Source organism: Schistocerca serialis, chromosome 5 (genome assembly GCF_023864345.2).
Source record: "Schistocerca serialis cubense isolate TAMUIC-IGC-003099 chromosome 5, iqSchSeri2.2, whole genome shotgun sequence".
Taxonomy (NCBI): domain Eukaryota; kingdom Metazoa; phylum Arthropoda; class Insecta; order Orthoptera; family Acrididae; genus Schistocerca; species Schistocerca serialis.
Genome location: NC_064642.1, coordinates 509,180,069 through 509,200,787, shown reverse-complemented (window position 1 = coordinate 509,200,787; position 20,719 = coordinate 509,180,069). Strand labels below are relative to the sequence as shown.

General features: G+C 39.6%; 1 protein-coding gene across 1 annotated transcript in view; it reads right to left on the bottom strand.

The window, feature by feature from the left end:
* The window catches only part of LOC126482033 (dynein axonemal heavy chain 6-like), a 1,073,010-nt gene that overhangs the window by 385,984 nt on the left and 666,307 nt on the right, over positions 1-20,719 (bottom strand). The window contains exon 105 of the mRNA XM_050106005.1: positions 19,064-19,301. Coding sequence (XP_049961962.1) covers positions 19,064-19,301 — 238 coding nt within the window. The remainder of the gene's footprint in view (positions 1-19,063; positions 19,302-20,719) is intronic.

Genomic DNA, 20,719 nt, shown 5'->3' with positions numbered 1-20,719 from the left:
TGCATCTTGCATCCCAACAGTGCTAGGCAGACCCGGGCAGTCACCCATCCAAGTGATAGCCCTGCCCAACAGCACTTAACTTTGGTGATCTGACAGCGACCAGTGTTACTGCTGTGACAAGGCCATTGGCAGCCTCGTGTCTAGCAATTTTCAAACACTCATCAAGAACGTTAAAAGCTGCTGATACTGAAGGATTTTGGCTTGGTAAGATCTTTATCCTCTTACTTTTTCAGCATTATTGCCTCTGCAGATTCCCAGATATTCTGAAATTAACCTTGAGTCAAGCCTTCATTGGATAACCTGGTTAGAGTGGTAGTAAGAACTGGCTCTAAGCAACTGAATAGATCAGCAAGACTGCCATGTAAACCAGGTGCCTTTATGTTTTCTCGTGAGCAAGGATCTCCAGACTGAATTAACTACCAAACTGTTATCATATCCCGCTGTCAGCTGATCCATAAATATTCCATTATGGTCAGTGTCATCTTCCCACTTATCATATGGGCATAATAATCTCCTGTCAACCAGCAGTCAGTTGAGCATTGCCCAGTAAGGTAGATATTTTTTGTCATCAATTTATAGTATTTGCCCTCTGGATTAATCTGCCAGTGCTCACTGGAAGGGCGTTGACTCTAAACTTGATTAATTCTTATACTCTTGTAACCGCCCCCGGTGTAAAACCTGTCCCATGCACCCTCACATCACCACCTACTCCAGTCCTGTAACCCGGAAGGTGCACACGATCAAAGGCAGAGCCACGTGTGAAAGCAACCACGTGATTTACCAACTGACCTGCCTACACCGTGAAGCTTTCTATGTGGGAATGACCAGCAACAAACTGTCCATTCGCATGAATGGACACAGGCAGACAGTGTTTGTTGGTAAAGAGGATCACCCTGTGGCTAAACATGCCTTGGTGCACGGCCAGCACATCTTGGCACAGTGTTACACCGTCCGGGTTATCTGGATACTTCCCACTAACACCAACCTGTCAGAACTCCGGAGATGGGAACTTGCCCTTCAGTATATCCTCTCTTCTCGTTATCCACCAGGCCTCAATCTCCACTAATTTCAATTTGCCGCCACTCATACCTCACATGTCTTTCAACAACATCTTTGCCTCTGTACTTCCGCCTCGACTGACATCTCTGCCCAAACTCTTTGCCTTTACAAATGTCTGCTTGTGTCTGTGTATGTGCGGATGGATATGTGTGTGTGTGTGTGTGTGTGTGTGTGTGTGTGTGTGTGTGTGTGTGTGTGTGTGTGTGTTGGTAAAGAGGATCACCCTGTGGCTAAACATGCCTTGGTGCACGGCCAGCACATCTTGGCACAGTGTTACACCGTCCGGGTTATCTGGATACTTCCCACTAACACCAACCTGTCAGAACTCCGGAGATGGGAACTTGCCCTTCAGTATATCCTCTCTTCTCGTTATCCACCAGGCCTCAATCTCCACTAATTTCAATTTGCCGCCACTCATACCTCACATGTCTTTCAACAACATCTTTGCCTCTGTACTTCCGCCTCGACTGACATCTCTGCCCAAACTCTTTGCCTTTACAAATGTCTGCTTGTGTCTGTGTATGTGCGGATGGATATGTGTGTGTGTGTGTGTGTGTGTGTGTGTGTGTGTGTGTGTGTGTGTGTGTGTGTTGGTAAAGAGGATCACCCTGTGGCTAAACATGCCTTGGTGCACGGCCAGCACATCTTGGCACAGTGTTACACCGTCCGGGTTATCTGGATACTTCCCACTAACACCAACCTGTCAGAACTCCGGAGATGGGAACTTGCCCTTCAGTATATCCTCTCTTCTCGTTATCCACCAGGCCTCAATCTCCACTAATTTCAATTTGCCGCCACTCATACCTCACATGTCTTTCAACAACATCTTTGCCTCTGTACTTCCGCCTCGACTGACATCTCTGCCCAAACTCTTTGCCTTTACAAATGTCTGCTTGTGTCTGTGTATGTGCGGATGGATATGTGTGTGTGTGTGTGTGTGTGTGTGTGTGTGTGTGTGTGTGTGTGTGTGTGTGTGTGTTTGTGTGTGTGTGTGTGTGTGTGTGTGTGTGTGTGTGTGTGTGCGCGAGTGTATACCTGTCCTTTTTGCCCCCTAAGGTAAGTCTTTCCGCTCCCGGGATTGGAATGACTCCTTACCCTCTCCCTTAAAACCTACATCCTTTCGTCTTTCCCTCTCCTTCCCTCTTTCCTGATGAAGCAACCATTTGTTGTGAAAGCTTGAATTTTGTGTGTATGTTTGTGTTTGTTTGTGTGTCTATTGACCTGCCAGCACTTTCGTTTGGTAAGTCACATCATCTTTGTTTTTAGATATACTTTTCCCACGTGGAATGTTTCCCTCTATTATATCATTAATTTGAACACAACAATTACGTTTGTTATTGTCACTGTTGCATTTCGAAATCTTTCCTGTCATCTTATTTTCTCTTTCTGTTTTTGCAAGTAGTTTCACTTTGTATTCACCTTCTCCTCTTTACCGAATCTACCATACAATTTTATCCCACCTGTATATACTCAACCCACTTCCAAACCACAACCTAAAAATTTTTTTCCGCTTTCAACACTACCGCTGCTATAAAATCCACCGTTTCCAGTTCACAAACAGTTACTTCCAGCTATCAAACAGCCATTTCGGCTAGTTCTAATAACTTTCGCTTTTTTTCCATTTCCGTTTTTCCCACATCACTGATCTTTTTTAGCCACTTCCCACAGGTTTTAACGTCATTATTTCTTCGTCAGACAATTGTTAGCCTCATTTTCACAATCTGCCACCTCAAAACCACTCCTTTTAATACATTTACACGCAGTTTTTTCGAAATTTCCCCGAATTGCTCCACCCTTTAACGTGTTTTGGAGGCAACACAACCACCTAACCTTTGTGCACATCGTTATCTACCAACCCAAGTTCACCACAGGATCAACATAGCCCATTTATAACCAACACCTTTTCGCCTTTTTTCACACCAGATCTCCAGTTACTTTCTAGTTCACCTTTATCTCTCTCCAAATGTTTCAATTTTCATTTTCATTTCAGCCTCACATTACACTTTACACCTTCTAATACCATGTCACCCTCACAACTTCCCCACAACGACCCCATTAAGTTTTATTTACATTCCCTTTGCAAACATGCCTTCGCCCTAGCCAGATTACACTCCCATATTTTATTTTCTCAGGCTTGTCTGATATTTGGCATTACCCCCAAAGGCCTCACACTTAAAGTTCCCATCTCTGGCTGTAACCCTTCTTTCCATCAGTCCCTACACCAGTTCCAAACTGAACAATCCATTGCCCTCACCCACCTAATCCTTCACCTACACATTAACTCAGCCAATGAACACACCCGTCAACTCCTATCCTTAATAAAAGTCCTCAGTCTTTCCTCTCCCACATCCACACCGGCTGTTCAGAGCATCCTCCTACAGGCCAACCGCAAATTAGAACAGCATGCCACCCTCCACCTCAAAAAACTATCGAATCTCCTGGTTTCCCACCTCTGGAAAGGCAACTCACTCACCCTTCACAACCTTCCCAACAAACCTCAACTTCCTCTCATTGCACAAAAAACCCAGTCTCTCCCATCTACTCAATCTCCCACTTCCAGCTCCACTCCCTCCAAAACCTCAAGATTCCAATCAACACAATCTGGAACCACAACACCCTAATTCAGTAGTTAACCTTTCCTCCAAACCCCTCTCCCAACCCAAAACCTCTGTCCTATCCAAAGGCCTCACCTTCAGCCCCACTCCCAGATTCAACCAAACAGCCCTTGTCAAAGATTTACTGTCCTACACTCGTACACTCTGCTGGAAATATCACTTTGCCACGAAGAAAAATGATCCTAATCCTACTCCTAATGATCCAAATCCCCGAGACACTATCCAAATTGAACCCTGCCTGGAACAGTTCCATCCTCCATCACAGCGAGACCCACATCCTCTTCCTCAAAATCACCCTCTCCAAACCTTCCAGGAATTTCTGACTTCCAGCCTTGCCTCTCAATCCTTCTTAAAAAACCTTAATCCTACTCCCAACATCACCACTGCTGAAGCCCAGGCTATCCGTGGTCTGAAGGCTGACCGATCCATCGTCATTCTTCCGGCGGACAAGGGTTCCACGACCGTGGTACTTGATCGTCGGGAGTATGTGGCTGAGGGACAGCGTCAGCTTTCAGACAACACCACATACAAAGTTTGCCAAGGTAATCCCATTCCTGATGTCCAGGCGGAGCTTCAAGGAATCCTCAGAACCTTAGGACCCCTACAAAACCTTTCACCTGACTCCATCAACCTCCTGACCCCACCAACACCCCGCACCCCTACCTCCTACCTTCTTCCTAAAATTCACAAACCCAATCATCCCGGCCGTCCCATTGTAGCTGGTTACCAAACCCCCACAGAACATATCTCTGCCTACGTAGATCAACACCTTCAACCCATTACATGCAGTCTCCCATCCTTCATCAAAGACACCAACCACTTTCTCAAAATCCTGGAATCCTTACCCAGTCTGTTACCCCCGGAAACCATCCTTGTAACCATTGATGCTACTTCCTTATACACAAATATTCTGCACGTCCAGGGCCTCGCTGCGATGGAGCACTTCCTTTCACGCCAATCACCTGCCACCCTACCTAAAACCTCTTTCCTCATTACCTTATCCAGCTTCATCCTGACCCACAACTTCTTCACTTTCGAAGGCGAGACATACCAACAATTAAAGGGAACAGCCATGGGTACCAGGATGGCCCCCTCATACGCCAACCTATTCATAGGTCGCTTCGAGGAAGCCTTTTTGGTTACCCAGGCCTGCCAACCCAAAGTTTGGTACAGATTTATTGATGACATCTTCATGATCTGGACTCACAGTGAAGAAGAACTCCAGAATTTCCTCTCGAACCTCAACTCCTTTGGTTCCATCAGATTCAGCTGGTCCTACTCCAAATCCCATGCCACTTTCCTTGACGTTGACCTCCACCTGTCCAATGGCCAGCTTCACACGTCCGTCCACATCAAACCCACCAACAAGCAACAGTACCTCCATTATGACAGCTGCCACCCATTCCACATCAAACGGTCCCTTCCCTACAGCCTAGGTCTTCGTGGCAAACGAATCTGCTCCAGTCCAGAATCCCTAAACCATTACACCAACAACCTGAGAACAGCTTTCGCATCCCGCAACTACCCTCCCAACCTGGTACAGAAGCAAATAACCAGAGCCAGTTTCTCATCTCCTCAAACCCAGAAACTCCCACAGAATAACCCCAAAAGTGCCCCACTTGTGACAGGATACTTTCTGGGACTGGATCAGACTCTGAATGTGGTTCTCCAGCAGGGATATGACTTCCACAAATCCTGCCCTGAAATGAGATCCATCCTTCATGAAATCCTCCCCACTCCACCAAGAGTGTCTTTCCGCCGTCCACCTAACCTTCGTAACCTCTTAGTTCATCCCTATGAAATCCCCAAACCACCTTCCCTACCCTCTGGCTCCTACCCTTGTAACCGCCCCCGGTGTAAAACTTGTCCCATGCACCCTCCCATCACCACCTACTCCAGTCCTGTAACCCGGAAGGTATACACGATCAAAGGCAGAGTCACGTGTGAAAGCACCCATGTGATTTACCAACTGACCTGCCTACACTGTGAAGCTTTCTATGTGGGAATGACCAGCAACAAACTGTCCATTCACATGAATGGACACAGGCAGACAGTGTTTGTTGATAATGAGGATCACCCTGTGGCGAAACATGCCTTGGTGCACGGCCAGCACATCTTGGCACAGTGTTACACCGTCCGGGTTATCTGGATACTTCTCACTAACACCAACCTGTCAGAACTCCGGAGATGGGAACTTGCCCTTCAGTATATCCTCTCTTCTCGTTATGCGCCATGCCTCAATCTCCGCTAATTTCAATTTGCCGCCGCTCATACCTCACCTGTCTTTCAACAACATCTTTGCCTCTGTACTTCCACCTCGACTGACATCTCTGCCCAAACTCTTTGCCTTTACAAATGTCTGCTTGTGTCTGTGTACGTGCGCATGGATATGTGTGTGTGTGTGTGTGTGTGTGTGTGTGTGTGTGTGTGTGTGTGTGTGTGTGTGTGTGCGCGCGAGTGTATACCTGTCCTTTTTTTCCCCCTAAGGTAAGTCTTTCCGCTCCCGGGATTGGAATGACTCCTTACCCTCTCCTTAAAACCCACATCCTTTCGTCTTTCCCTCTCCTTCCCTCTTTCCTGATGAAGCAACCATTTGTTGCGAAAGCTTGAATTTTGTGTGTATGTTTGTGTTTGTTTGTGTGTCTATCGACCTGCCAGCACTTTCGTTTTGGTAAGTCACATCATCTTTGTTTTTAGTTATAATTTGGTTTGTGACACAAATTTTAGTTTCAGTTTTTGGTAATTTATATTACCTGGAAAGAGACAATATCTGAGCTCAATAAAAACTTTGCCTGAAATGAATGAGCTAATGAGCTCTACACTTCACATAGTGGTTTCTGAAGGTATTACTTTGGCACTAAAAACAATGATATGAGTTGCTGCGGTTGAGCTCTCAATGTTCCCTACAACATTATACTCAACATTTCTCTCCAGGTTTTCTTAACCCTGGGAAAATACTCATGTAGCTTAACAGCTCCCAAATAGATCTTTTAAAATTTTTGTGAGACCTATTTTGAATTTGAGCTTGAGCTATTGTATCCTTATTTAGGATGCAACATACCAAGCTGTAGACATTTTCATTGACCTTGAGGTGTTTGATGACTGCCTATCTTATACGATTCATTTCAAACTTCTTGAAATTCTTGCACAAATTGTGTACACCTTCTCCAAATTATTAAAAGTCACTCTTGTCACAAATTATATTGATCAGAGTATTTAAATTCAAAGTGTAAAATTCCTGTACAGAAAGTGACAAGTAACTAAGTTATCTCTAAAAGATACATCCATTTGTGTAGATAAATGTTTGTTGGAAAACATGAGTAAACATTAAACAAGCAGTACCAGATGAGCAGTAGTACTTAATGTAACTGGCAAACTGGAAGTTATTTTCAAAATGATGACTGTCCAACTAATTTGATTATTTTCATTTAAAGCCTGTTCAACAATAAATGCACTACAGAAAATCATTTATAGTAAAATGGTAATAAAGCCTTCCCAAAAGCAACCATTCAGTCAGATGACTTATCATTCACTCTTCAGCACAGTATACACTGAGGCTTGTTGAAACTTTGTTGTGGATCAACGAACAATTTTATTTGACACTGATTCCTCTTTAAAAATGTAGGCAGACTGCCACACTATCTAAATTTCCATGTTAGTGTTTACCTCGAGTTGCTCCACTTCCTGGAGCTTCACTGCAATTTGATTTCAAAAATCAATGATTAAAAAGAGCGCAAATGAAATGAACATCTGAAAGTGATGGAATTTACTAACATGCCATGTCATTGCGCAACACAAAACAACATATTTCCTAAATCATGTCCTTCTGATGTTTAACATACCTTATTAATGACAAAATTTCTTCTTAAGTGAACACTATGTGATACTCAGACTGTGTTAACATTATCTCTGATTGTGTATAACAAAGGCATATGATGCAGAAGTGAGAGAGAAAGCAGAACTGCAATCAGTGGACAATCTATATGAATAAGTGAAATCTAATCAAAGAAATCTGAAGTTAAATGGAGCAAACAACTGATGATGATGATGACGGAGAAATGAGAACAAGGAACAAATGACACTAGGTGGATTTCAATGGGTCAGACCCGGTGACTCAGTACATAAGCAACCATGTACAAGTCAAAAGGGCCCAGATTTCATCCCTATCCACAGACAGTCCAAAAATTTTCTCCATAACTTATCACCATTTTTATTACGACAATTGTTAATCTGGTCAAACTGATTTAAATGATATCAATACATAGTGAGCGGTGTGTGTATTATGCTGACTGTTTTTACATCTTTGTTCCTACATGCTGTTGTTTTAAGTTCCAGTTTGTCTGTATTGATTGTGTGTGTGCTAACATGTAGTAAAGTGTACCAATGTGAAATGTAATAATAAATCACCGAATGTGTACACATTTATAATGTTCTCAATATCCATAGATCCTCAACAGGTTACAGGTACAGGTACCCAGATAACTGATCGTTAAAAGTATGAGGAATCACTGATTAAAAATTCACATGTTGTGATTCAAAGTCCAGTGTGTGCTACTGTTCACAAAGAAGAATTATTTGAGTCAACAAATATGGCAACAAATTATCTAATTAATGTGCCAAAACTGAAAGGACATGAGAACTATGCAGACCAGTCATTCACTATTCAAAATGTGCTTATTCTCAAAGGATTAGCAAAATGTTTCTCAGAAGCAGTTCATCAGAAGATTCGAAGGCCTAAGCAAAGATAATTCTTACAATTGGATCCATCTTTATATGTGCACATAAGAGAAGCAAAAACAACAGTGGACTTGTGGAAGAAACTGAAATCAATGTTTGATGACTGTGGTTTTGCAAGAAGAATAAGTTTATTGAGAACAATTATTGCAACAGGCCTACAAAAATGTGATTCTATGATGCGCTATGTGAACCAGATAGTAGACAATGGTCAGAAATTATGTGGAACAGGTTTTGCTAATAATGATGAAAGGATTCTTTCGTTACTGCTAGCAGTATTACCAGAAAAATGGTCTCCACTGATAATGGTAACTGAACATTTAGGAATTACAATCACAACAGGCGCAATCAAAAGTAAGCTGCTTGACATGGAAGAAGAGGTCACCACAACTGATAGTGCTTTTAGGACCAAAAGTTGGCAAAGTAAACAAAAGTTTTCTCACTGAAATGGAAATACAGTGGGAAGCCAAAACAGGAAGTACATTGTTTCCTATAAATGCAAGAAACCAGGACATTTTAAAAGTAAATGCCCCAACAGTGACAATGGTACAAGACAAAACAAAACTTCAAATGTTTACAGTGCATTGTTTATAAGTAGCTCTTTTGACAGAAGTGCCTGGTATGTTGATTCAGGTGCTAGTGACCCTCTCACAGCAAATGAAGAATGGCTGAAAAACAAAGAAAATGATGTTAACATGGATAAAATGATGGTTGCAAATCAAACAGATATCCCAGTTTGTGCTCTGGAGAAATTGCTGTAACAAAAGTAATCAGTCAGAAGTCTTTGGATATTACTGTAAAAAAATGTTGTGTGTGCTCCAGAACTAACTAGAAATTTACTCTGAACAGGTTGACTGAGAAAGGAAATTTTGTTGAATTTAATAGTGATCATTGCAATATTTATAGCAACCATAATCAACCAGTTGCAACTGCAGTTCTGATTAATGGCGTGTACAAGCTGAACATTGACAGAAGAAGTGATTTTTTGAGAATGATTACCGCATCTGATTGACATAGAAGATTAGGTCACCTAAATGCAAAGAATCTTATTAAAATGAAAAATGGTGCTGTAGAAGGAATGATATGTGAAGACATTAACATTAGCAAGCAAAACTGTGTAGAGTGAAATGAAGGCAAATATACAAGACAGCTTTTTCCACTTGGAGGCCCTAGAGCCTCTAAACCACTTGAAGTAGTACATGCAGACCTGCATGGACCAATGGAAGTTATGTCATTAGGTGGTGCAAAGCATTTTGTCATTTTTGAAGATGATTACACCTGAATGGGTTTTGTGAATTTCCCGAAGACAAAGAATAAGACTTCAGAAAATTTCAAGAATTTCAGAAAATGGCGAAGAATCAGCAAGAAAGGAAAATCAAAACAGTAAGAACAGATCATGGAAAAGAATACTGTTGTGTGAATTTTGACAGATTGTTGAAAAAACATCAGTTATCCAACAGCTATACACCAGAACAGAACGGTTTGGCAGAAAGGTTGAATACAACTGTTGTAGAAAAGGCAAGATGTTTACTGTTTGATGGTAAACTTGATAAAAGATTTTGTGCTGACACCATTAATAGTGCAGTATATTTATGAAACAGGTCAGTGATTTCAAGTTTAGGGAATAAAACAACCTATGAACTATGGACTCACAAGAAATTCAACGTTACTCATCTCAGAATAATTGGAAGCAAGGTCATGGTGCATATTCCCGAAGTCAAAAGAACAAAGGCAAAATAAATTATCTTAGAGGGATGTAGCAATAATACAGAAGGCTATAGACTCTATGGCCCTGAAACAAATGATGTAGTGATAAGCTGAGATGTCACTATAATGGAAAATATTAAGGATGCAGAAACTGAATAATCATGAAGAAATCACCACTTCAGTGAGGATGATGAAGAAAATGAGAAGTCTGGTACTGTATTAAGAGAGGACTTACATGATGTCTCAAAAGAAACAGTTACATCAGAGAAAGAAATTGATGATAAAAAATGTGTTATGCAAGAGGATAAAGTAAAAAAAAAAAAATTAGATCAGGCAGCTCAAACAAAATAGAAGGTTTGATGATTATGAGATGTATTTTTCTGGCAGAAATTCATATCAACTTTGGGACCCAACAACTGTGCAGGAGGCCCTTAGCAGACCTGATGCAGAAGAATGGAAATGTGCTATGGACGAAGAGACACAAGCTTTTGAATACAACAATGCTTTTGAAGTGGTAATTCTTCCAGAAAGAGCAAGTGTTATGCAATGTAAGTAGGTATTCAAGAAAAAACGAAACAGTGAAAGTGAAGTGCAACATTGTGCTAGACTTATGGCAAGAGGATTCACTCAGAAACCTGGAGTTGATTATGATGAGACCTTTTCTCCTGTGGTAAGGCTTTACCCATTGAACTAGATTTGAATGTTACACATATTGATGTTAAGGCTGCTTTCTTAAGTGGTATTCTCAAAGAGGATATTTTCCTACGGCAACCAAAAGGATTAAATCTCTGAAATGATAAAAGAAAAGTTTTGAAGGTAAAATGGGCTATGTGGGGTTTAAAGGAATCATCCAGAGTGCAGAGTCAAAGAGTAAATGATGTTTTAAGCTGTCTAGGTTACAAAAGATCTTATTTAGAACCTTGCTTGTTTACAAAACACAAAGATAAAGGCTTAGTTACTATAATAGCTTTATATACTTTATATCTTTTCAAATGACTCAAATGAGACTGAATTTTTGAAAAATAAATTAAGTTCAGAGTTAGAAGTAAATGATTTAGGAGTGGCTAAAAATTGTTTGGAGATGGAACTCAAATATGATAAAGATAATGGAGTGTTAGCTTTAAGCCAAGAGAACTATATTGATCAGTTATTGAAAAGGTTCAGTATAACAATGTAAAACTGTAAAGACTCCTACTGAAAGTGAACTTGATTTTCTAAATGAAGATGAAACTAAAAATTGATGGTGTAGCTTATCAAGCCCTAATAGGTAGCTTAATGTTTTATCGGTTCTTAAAAGACCTGATATCTCTTTCAATGTGAGCTACTTAACCAGTTCAATAATTCTTATACTAAAAACCATTGGAATGTGCTAAGTGAATTTTGAAATACCTGAAGAAAACCAAGAATTATGTTCTACAGTTTAGGAAAGGAGATTTAGAATTATGTGGTTATGTAGATGCAGATTGTTCTTTAGATAGAAAATCATACTCATTTTGTTTTTAAGCTATGTGGTTCTATAGCATCTTGGCAGAGAGCTAAGTAAAGACTTGTGGGAGTGACAAGTCGATAGTCGACAAGACACGGAGAGATTCTCTTTACGAGCGGGGTTCTTTGGAGGACACGACCAGTGTTCGTTTCCCGCATTAACGTATGTATCGATTGTGTTTGTGCGATACAATAAAGGTGGTCATTCACGGTATAAATTCCACACAAGTGTTTTCCTTTATGTAGTGAAATTACTCCTACATAAGTGGTGACCCCGCAACTAAGCAGTGTGACAGTAGGCAAGTTTCTTGAGATATTTTACGCGACGTCTCGTATCGACATGTCGTCTGCACAGAACCTCTTCCGCGACATCGACGGTGTCATCCAAAATATCAAGAAGGAGCTCGACATGATGCAGCAAAACCCAGCCACCGTACACTGGACCATACCAAGTGCTAGGACGGGACACACACACAATGGATATCCTCCTCCAGGGAAAGTCGACCAAGGTTTCCATTGAGCGAGTAAAACCCGCTTGGACAATGACAGCATCGACTACAGTCTCAGAGATGACTTCAGACACAACTTGCAACGAACCCACATCTTCCGCAGAACCAGACAGCTGTGACCCACAAGAGCCCCACACCAGGGGACCTAATGCAGCAATGGAATCATCAAGCAGCACCCACACCCGCACTATCCACACTCGGGCAGGCCGAGAGGTGAAGTTTAAGTACCCCACCATACCGGGTGCTCCACATTTAAGGGGGGGGGGGGGGGGGGGCTGTGTGGGAGTGACAAGTCGATAGTCGACAAGACACTGAGAGATTCTCTTTACGAGTGGGGTTCTTTGGAGGACACGACCAGTGTTCGTTTCCCGCGTTAAAGTATGTATCGATTGTGTTTGTGCGGTACAATAAAGGTGGTTGTTCACAGTATAAATTCCACACAAGTGTTTTCCTTTATGTAGTGAAATTACTCCTACAGACTGTTGCTCTTTCTAGTACAGTGATTGAATATAGTGCTCTTCCCAAAACTTGTCAGGAGGCTATTAATTTAAGAAAGTGGTAAGCAATAGTAAGGGTGTCACATTGCATAATGATAATCAGAGCGCTCGAGGTCAAAGCACATTGATGTTCATCATTATATGAGGTAAGCTGTGTTCAATAAAGTTGTAAAAACTCTTTACTTACGAACAGCTGATATGTCTGCAGACATAATGACAAACGGACTGAGAAAAGAAAAAAAAAATGATTTTCTGAACTGTATGGGTCTAGATATTTTTTAAGAAAATTATGTAAACGTTTTAAAGTGAGGATGTTAAGCTGGTCCAACCCATTTAAATGATACTGATATGTGGTGAGCTATGTGTGTATTATCTTTGACTGTTTTGTTCCTACATGCTGTTCTGTTCAGTTCCAGTTCATCTAGACTGTGTGTGTACTAAGTGTACCAGTAAAGTGTACCAGTGTGAAATGTTGTAATAAATTGCCGAATATGTACATGTTATCAGGTTCTCAATGTCCATAGAACCTCAACAACAATGACTTGTTAATGTGAGAAATGACAAGTCACAATATGGTTCAGAGTCAATGTAAAACTGTAAGTCCTTCTTGAATTGGTAGGGCAAACGAGTTCAAAGGTCAGAGGAAGAGAATGTCATAGTGTCTTCAATAGAGACACGCGTAGATAATAACTGTGGTGTTTAAACCAATCTTCAGTTTGAGGACAGCTTCACTGTTATAAAAATGTTCTGATGAAATACTTACATATTCAGGGTGTATATGAACCAGGACAACAGGGAGATCTGGGAACAAACTGGGAATTCTTTCATCCAGGAGAAAACCTGTAAAAACCTGGGAATTTTTTAGAATTCCTGGAATTTTTCGTTTTAATTTTCAGTTAAATTTTTTAAATTTTGACCTGCAAGAATCGATACTCTAACAAAGGATATTAATGTGCAGAATAATACTGCAACAATAAAACATGAACGAGAAAAAAAAAAAAAAAAAAAACGAAATTAAAACATAAATTGAAAAGGAAATGTGCCATATACAACAACAAAACACAGTGCTCATTGAAGTGTCTGCCAACAGCAAAATGTGTCAAAGGCTTTAGGAAGACTATGCAATGCTTCATAACAACAAATTGCCTCTGATGAACATGACATCATAACTGTTTACATTAGATTCGTTTTAACAGTTACGAGCGGGCTCGTGAGCATGCGCAGTTGAATTGCGTATGAGTAGAACCTTCTCCCGCTTCTGGCTACAGAAATGCGGCTGTTGGCTGTGTAAGCATTCACAGCAAGCAGCCAGATGCAACCGGGAAAAATTTTACTGCTGTGCCCAAGCTGCCAGATTTACGCATGTGCAGCAGGCCCTGATTTATGAGGGAGGGAGAGGGGCCCGGATGTATGAGGGTGGAAGAGGGGGGGAGGGCAAACCAAGGTATCAGACCTGGGTGACAGTTGCAGGGGGGGGGGGGGGGGCAAATTCATATTCTTGAGGAGAAAAAACCTTGTTTCACAAAGTGCCTAGCATCCAGCACACGTTGGACTATCGAGTACTCATATGATTTTGAAATGCATCCCTTTTAGTTTGTGAACACACTCTGTAAGTTGATTTTTGAATGAATCATAAGTTGAGTTTTGAATGCGTGCATAGTGTATGTGATGTCTCTGTCAGGGAAATCCTCGTCGCATCTAGAAACAAACTTTCCTGTAAACAATAGGGGACTGGGCTATACAAGCTGATCGGAGTAAAGCCGAACGAGTGAACGCCAATCGCAGTCTGATTATGTGGTTGATTGGGTTTGCGAATGATAAGCGTTGTTATAATTACTAGCAAAATCCATAGATTCAGACTACCAGAGTGGAAATAAATGACTAACAGGAATAACAGGCAAGAAAAATTATGTATTATCTTCTCCGTGTTTCCAAGAAAATGAAATTTTGTCAGAAAATTTTTGGTCAGATTGCTACACTAGTAAGGGCCAGTTGTACAGTCCCTGTCTAGCAGCTGCTTAAGTTCTATTATGGAAGTAGCAGAGAAATGGGTTTGTATGAACATAACAACGCCTAACCAAAGAATAATCAGGGATAACTAAACCGGTGGTTCTGGCAGGTTTGTGAAGTTAACTGGCGAATAAGTTTTGACAAAGGCAGGGATAGTTCCAGAATTAGTCATGACAAGATTGTTTGTTAGAACGAAGAAGGAGGAGAAACGGGAACATCACACAAATTATGGAAGAATATGATGATTCCAATTTATATAAAAATCTCGTACTATTACTTTCGATCTCATGCTCGACAAACTGGAGCGTATGAATGAAATGTGAAACTATTTTCTAACATAAAGCTTTTTGCTTGTAGTAAGCCTAGTAGGCATTTTGTGTTGGTCTTCATTAATTATATTCTGTGGTGTTATAAAAATGACCATTTGTGGCAAACAGTGTCATTCATTTGGTGTGTGTTACAATTGCTGCAATGTTAGAGAGGCCTATTTTGTTTTATCTAGCAGACAGTGACAAAATAGACATAATGAGATCAAGAAAGCACACCAGTCTTGGGTACTATTTGTATTAATAGTTTTTTCAGTGTTAGACAATGATATTTCGATTTTTCAGGTAGAAAACATTTGACAAACTTTGATGAGGTAATAGATTCTTTCGCAGAAAGGAAAGCATGCCATGTAAAACTGTAGCAAGATTAGAGAGGAAACAGTGCTAGGAGCTAAGGATTGAAGAAATGTGTACTGTCTTGCTTGACTCTTGTCTTTACTGGTTTTATGTATCCTATACTTAATTTTATGTCACCCAAAAACACAAAGTTATTAGCTAACAGGCAATAATGAGTGCAAATTTTCTGGAGTTCTTGTTCTCCTGATTACAAATAATCCCATCCAATATTAATTGCGAGTTATTTTTTAAGAGGGGCAGGATGTCAGACTGGGCGACTGGAAGCAGGAAAGGCACCAAAGGACATTCTAATTTCAACTGTCCTGAATATAATTTGATGGCATCCAGTGCAAAAAATATATGTTTCAATTCCACAGAGCGAAATACAGTGACATGTGATAAAAGAATGCTGTGTGAAGAGGTGTGGCACTGCACTTTGGCACACTTAAGACCAAATAACATGTGTTACATTTTCTTGAAAATCTATATTTTCTGTATCAGATTCTTCAGAAAGATGTGCGCTACAAAATGAACATATTATTGAAAATTTGATTTTTTAAATTTTTGATGTCATATCTCAAATGCTCAAATGAGTGGGAGGGGGAGGGGCGGCTATCTAGTATTGCCCCGGTTTGGAAATATCGTAGATCCGGGGTTGATGTGCAGAGCAGTCTGAGTTATAATGGGGAAGTGTGTAGTCTCCATGTGACCCATGTTTACATTTAGTGATTTTGCTGTTTCCTCTTCATTCACTGCTCTCACGTGAAATGAAAACAAAACGGATTTCTGTGGCCGATAGCTATCAAGTGAATTAAAATACATTCACATAATTATGGAAGGCTAATACATGTTATTAGTTTCAGAGTTTATTTTATTTCCATTTTTCTGACAGTCATGCATTAATTGCCTTGTAGAACAATGAAGTTATTTTTGTCAGTTTGCTAAAGAAATTTGGTTTTTATTAATCTTTTATGCTGAGGCAGTCAATGTATTTGTTTAGTTCCACACTACTGGCTAATTTCAACTGCTTGCTGCATTTCAAGTACACGTTTTCATCTTCTAACATGTATGGCATTATGCCACAAGAAATAATCAAAAATGAGTTAATACAGTACTGGTACTCCAAGAAAATTTACATACCGAACCCCACACTGAAAAGCTTAATATCAGGTCGAGGCCTACTTCATTGGGAAACTGGATGTACGAATGTGCTCTTTAAGCATGCACTTTAAATGTGCCATTTTAGTATGGTTCACAAAATTCCGATGCTCTTGGAGTATCCTCTGATATCTTTTTTCTTTTATGCAATGTAAGATCTTTTAATGTTTTACACGTACGAACATATGGGCTTCCTGCATCATAATAGCTGCCAAAGCGCAGTGGCCCCTGTTATACGGCATCTCTGACAGCTAATGAAACAAACCTATTCCTAAGAGGCCACGGGAATATATTATGATGGTGGTTTTAAAAGCGTTACTTTCAAAGTAAATTTGTTTTTACACAAGTTGAACTATGTGTGAGAATGTATGATGAATTTCCTAAAACACAGAGCATTTGATGATGAGCCATTTAGAAGTATTTCGAACCCATAAGATCAGACATTCATGTCGTTATTATGAGCAAATTAATGTAGTGCTATGGGAAGCTCTCTCTTCTCTGCAGTAGCTAATTTATTTGTGGAAAACTTTGAGAACAAGTTGCTGAACTTGGCTAAAAAAATTTACTGGAACATTTTGTGATATATCTTAAAGCGTAACACACACGAAAAAGATCAACATTATATGTGAAAGCATAGCTTCTCTTGCAGCTTATTAACCTTAGAGACCAGTATTAGCTTTGCTTTTCATGTAGCAACACTATGTATGTTAATTTAAAACATTAACTTTTTCTGTTTGTATGTCCATGCTACTTTAACAGTGATGTTGCTATTAGCTGACAACATCACGTGTCCTGAGGTCTGAATATCCGCTGTCATCATCTGGTGGGATCACGTGACATGAGCTATGACTGGCTTACAAAAGCATATTGCAATCTCGATTTCAATGGTTTGGTTAGTAACATGGTGTGTTTGGTGGAATTCGAATTTGTAATTTGGTTATACAAAAACATGTAGTGTTCATGTTGCTGCACATCAAAAATCTTTCCAAAAGGGGTTTTCTTCCCCGAGTTTTGTTTTCTAAAGTGCCGGGAAATTCTACACCCATGTATAAAAACATAACCATTCAGAGGATTGATAAATTTTACAGTTCCGAGGGAAAATATACTGTCATTTAATAACATGGGAAAAGTGTGTTTTCATCCGGGAGGAAGTGTATTTTTATCTGGGAAATCCAGGAAAAATCCAGGAATTTTTTTCCCTTGTTCACGTATACACCCTGATATTATAAAAATGGATGTGAGTATGTGCATATATGTTCCACATCTCATCTTAAACCACTAAACTGGTTTCAACCAGATTGGGTATACATATTCATTATTGTCATGCAACAATAACTGTGGGCTAAGAACCCCTACCTATCATAGTGCAGGGGATACGACATCTTAAACAATAATATACTTGAAAAACTGCTGCATCATGCATGACATTTAAATTTATTACTCTACTTGCAATGAATTTTGCAGACAGTATCCACATATGACATGCTGAATGTATCTACACAAATATATCATTGTACCACACTTAGTGATGAGATATGACATCATAAACACTGAGGTGAGTAAAAAAATGCTGCATCAAGCATAAAGTTTTAATACTTTTATTCTTTACTACTAAGACACTCCTACAGTCAAGTCACCATAAGGAAATGCCTGACACCACTTTTGATAGCTTTGAATTTTGAAGTGCACATGGCTTAGACAAAACAACAGCCACCTACAGTTTTATGAAGAGGTGTTACCCCAGAGATGTTTAAAAATTAACATTGTAGAATTACATTTGCCATTACAATTAACAAGTCACAGGGGCAGTCTATTAAATACTTGACTCTCCATATATTTTTTTTCATGGACAACTTTGTTTCACTTGCTCAAGGGTGGGCTCACCCAAGAATATATTTATCAAAGCTCCTCGACATGTAAACAGGAAAATTGTTTATAATCTAGTTATGAATTAAATAAACATAACAGGGAAATTTTATTTTGCACTATGTATCTTAGCTTTGGTACTGTTTTATACATGTGCACATTATGCATATTTCTTTGTATGACTGTTTCACAATTTCAGGGGTATTGTCATGAATGCATTGGAAATAAATTTTTTTTGATATTGTTCACAAATACAGTTATTCTTTTTCTAATACAAAATTGGCAAAATGAACACCTGAGCAATGTTGGGTTTGTCAGTTAATTCTAATATAAAATACTGAATAATTATGTATCAGAGAAGAATGTAAGGTGATATGGACCAAACCCTATAAGCTGTGCAGCACAATGTGTCCAGTGATGACAATATTTATTTTAAGAACAATAATTCATTCTCACTTATTAATGATAAGCCAAGCCAAATAATCACCACCTTCATCACTTGTCCTAAGTTCAGCTGTGTTCAGATTCAACTTCCAGTAAAGCATACATTTTGTTTGACCACAATTACTTCCAAGAACTGATAAATTTTGTGACTGTTTCTACAAAAGATCCTACCAGAATAAGTTGCTGCTGAGACACTGATGCAAGAAGCAGCTGACAGAGGTGCTATGTCTTTTCCTTTTCTGTGTTATTTCTGCCTCTTAAGAGTGAGCCACAAATCTCATACCAATTCATATTTAATGGTATAATAATCTGATTACCTTAACAGATTTCTCCCATCGCAGCTGCTCATCTCCAAGAGCAGTTGTTAGGTGGCCAGCACGAACCAGACGGTTAGCAGTGAGTTCCATCATTCGTTCAAGCTCTGCTTTCTCATTGACACTTCTGTCATATGTTGCTTCTAGGTCTGCAATCTGTTTCTCTACTGCTGCCAACGCTTGCTGTTTCTCACGCAGTACTGACATTATTTGATTGAGTTCCTGTTCTGCTGCTGCCAGCCTTAAATAAAGAAAATAAAAAGGTCACAAGTAATCATAATCAATATTTCATATACTTTTAATCGTATACTGTAGTGCTCCAGATAGTCACCCAGTTTTTATTTTCTATCTGTCATGAACTGAAGGATCAAAGAACCACAGTATACTCTGTCATACTTGGTGCTTGGAAAGCTAACATTAATAGTTAGAACTTTTTTTGACTTCATCAGAGTATCCATTAATAGCAAGACTGGAAGATCATAGTTTAGTGACTCACCATTTTATAGGGCATTGGAAAGAGGACACAAACAAGGATAGGACAGGAGGTATTCTAGTCTGTTTGAAGAAACCATTTGGTCATTGTTGTGAAGCTGTTAAGGGCACATATGAAGAACTGAAATGAGCATGGATTTAAATCTTGAACATCTTGCACGCAAGCTTAGTGTTTTAACCACTTCATTACCATGTTATGATGTGCACAGGCCTCCAGTCTCAGTACTTAATGAACAAGATTATAGTGATTACATAATATATTTTCAAAATTTGCTCAGTTTGAGGAAATATGCTACCTTTAAAATGCCACAGTTAACTGTATATTAAAACACTAACCAAGAAGATAAGGAGAGATGTTGGAGAAATGAGGCATACAGTGATTATTTATTTATCATGATTATTTGTTTATCATGACTGTTGACCCAGTAAATACCGAAGAATGTAAATGGGATATAAGTGATTTGATACAATACTTATTTATTTAAACCACTTGATCACATGCAGCACAATGTACTACATGACATTGTACTTGAAACTGTCATGTACAATATGTATACATAGTAAAGTTAATGGATTAACATACTGAATAGAAGCAGTGGTAGGGGAGAGTGTTTACTTTGGTACAATTTTCAGGCTTTCACCTCTAGTGAGCCCTGCAGTAGAAGTTTAATACATGGGTCACTCTAAAAGAAATGCACACTATTTTTTTTAAAAATCCATCTTTTATTCTACATGTTTGAAAGTTTTACAGTGTATAGATACATCCTTTAGGAACAATATTTTCATTTCTCCACATAATTTCCATCCCTCTCAACTGCCCTATGCCATCTTGGAATCAGCGTCTGTATACCCGCACGGTGAAATTCTGGACCAACCTGTTGGAGCCACTGTTTGGCAACATGCACAAGGGAGTCATCATCTTCAAACCTTGTTTTACGAAGAGAGTCTTTCAGTTTCCCAAAGAGATGATAGTCACATGGAGCCAGGTCAGGACTGTAAGGCGGGTGTTTCAGTATTGTCCATCCAAGTTTTGTGATCACTTCCATGGCTTTTTGACTGACATGTGGCCGTGCATTGTCGTGCAACAGCAAAACATCCTGCTTTTGCCAATGTGGTCAAACACGACTCAGTCGAGCTTGAAGTTTCTTCAGTGTCATCACATATGCA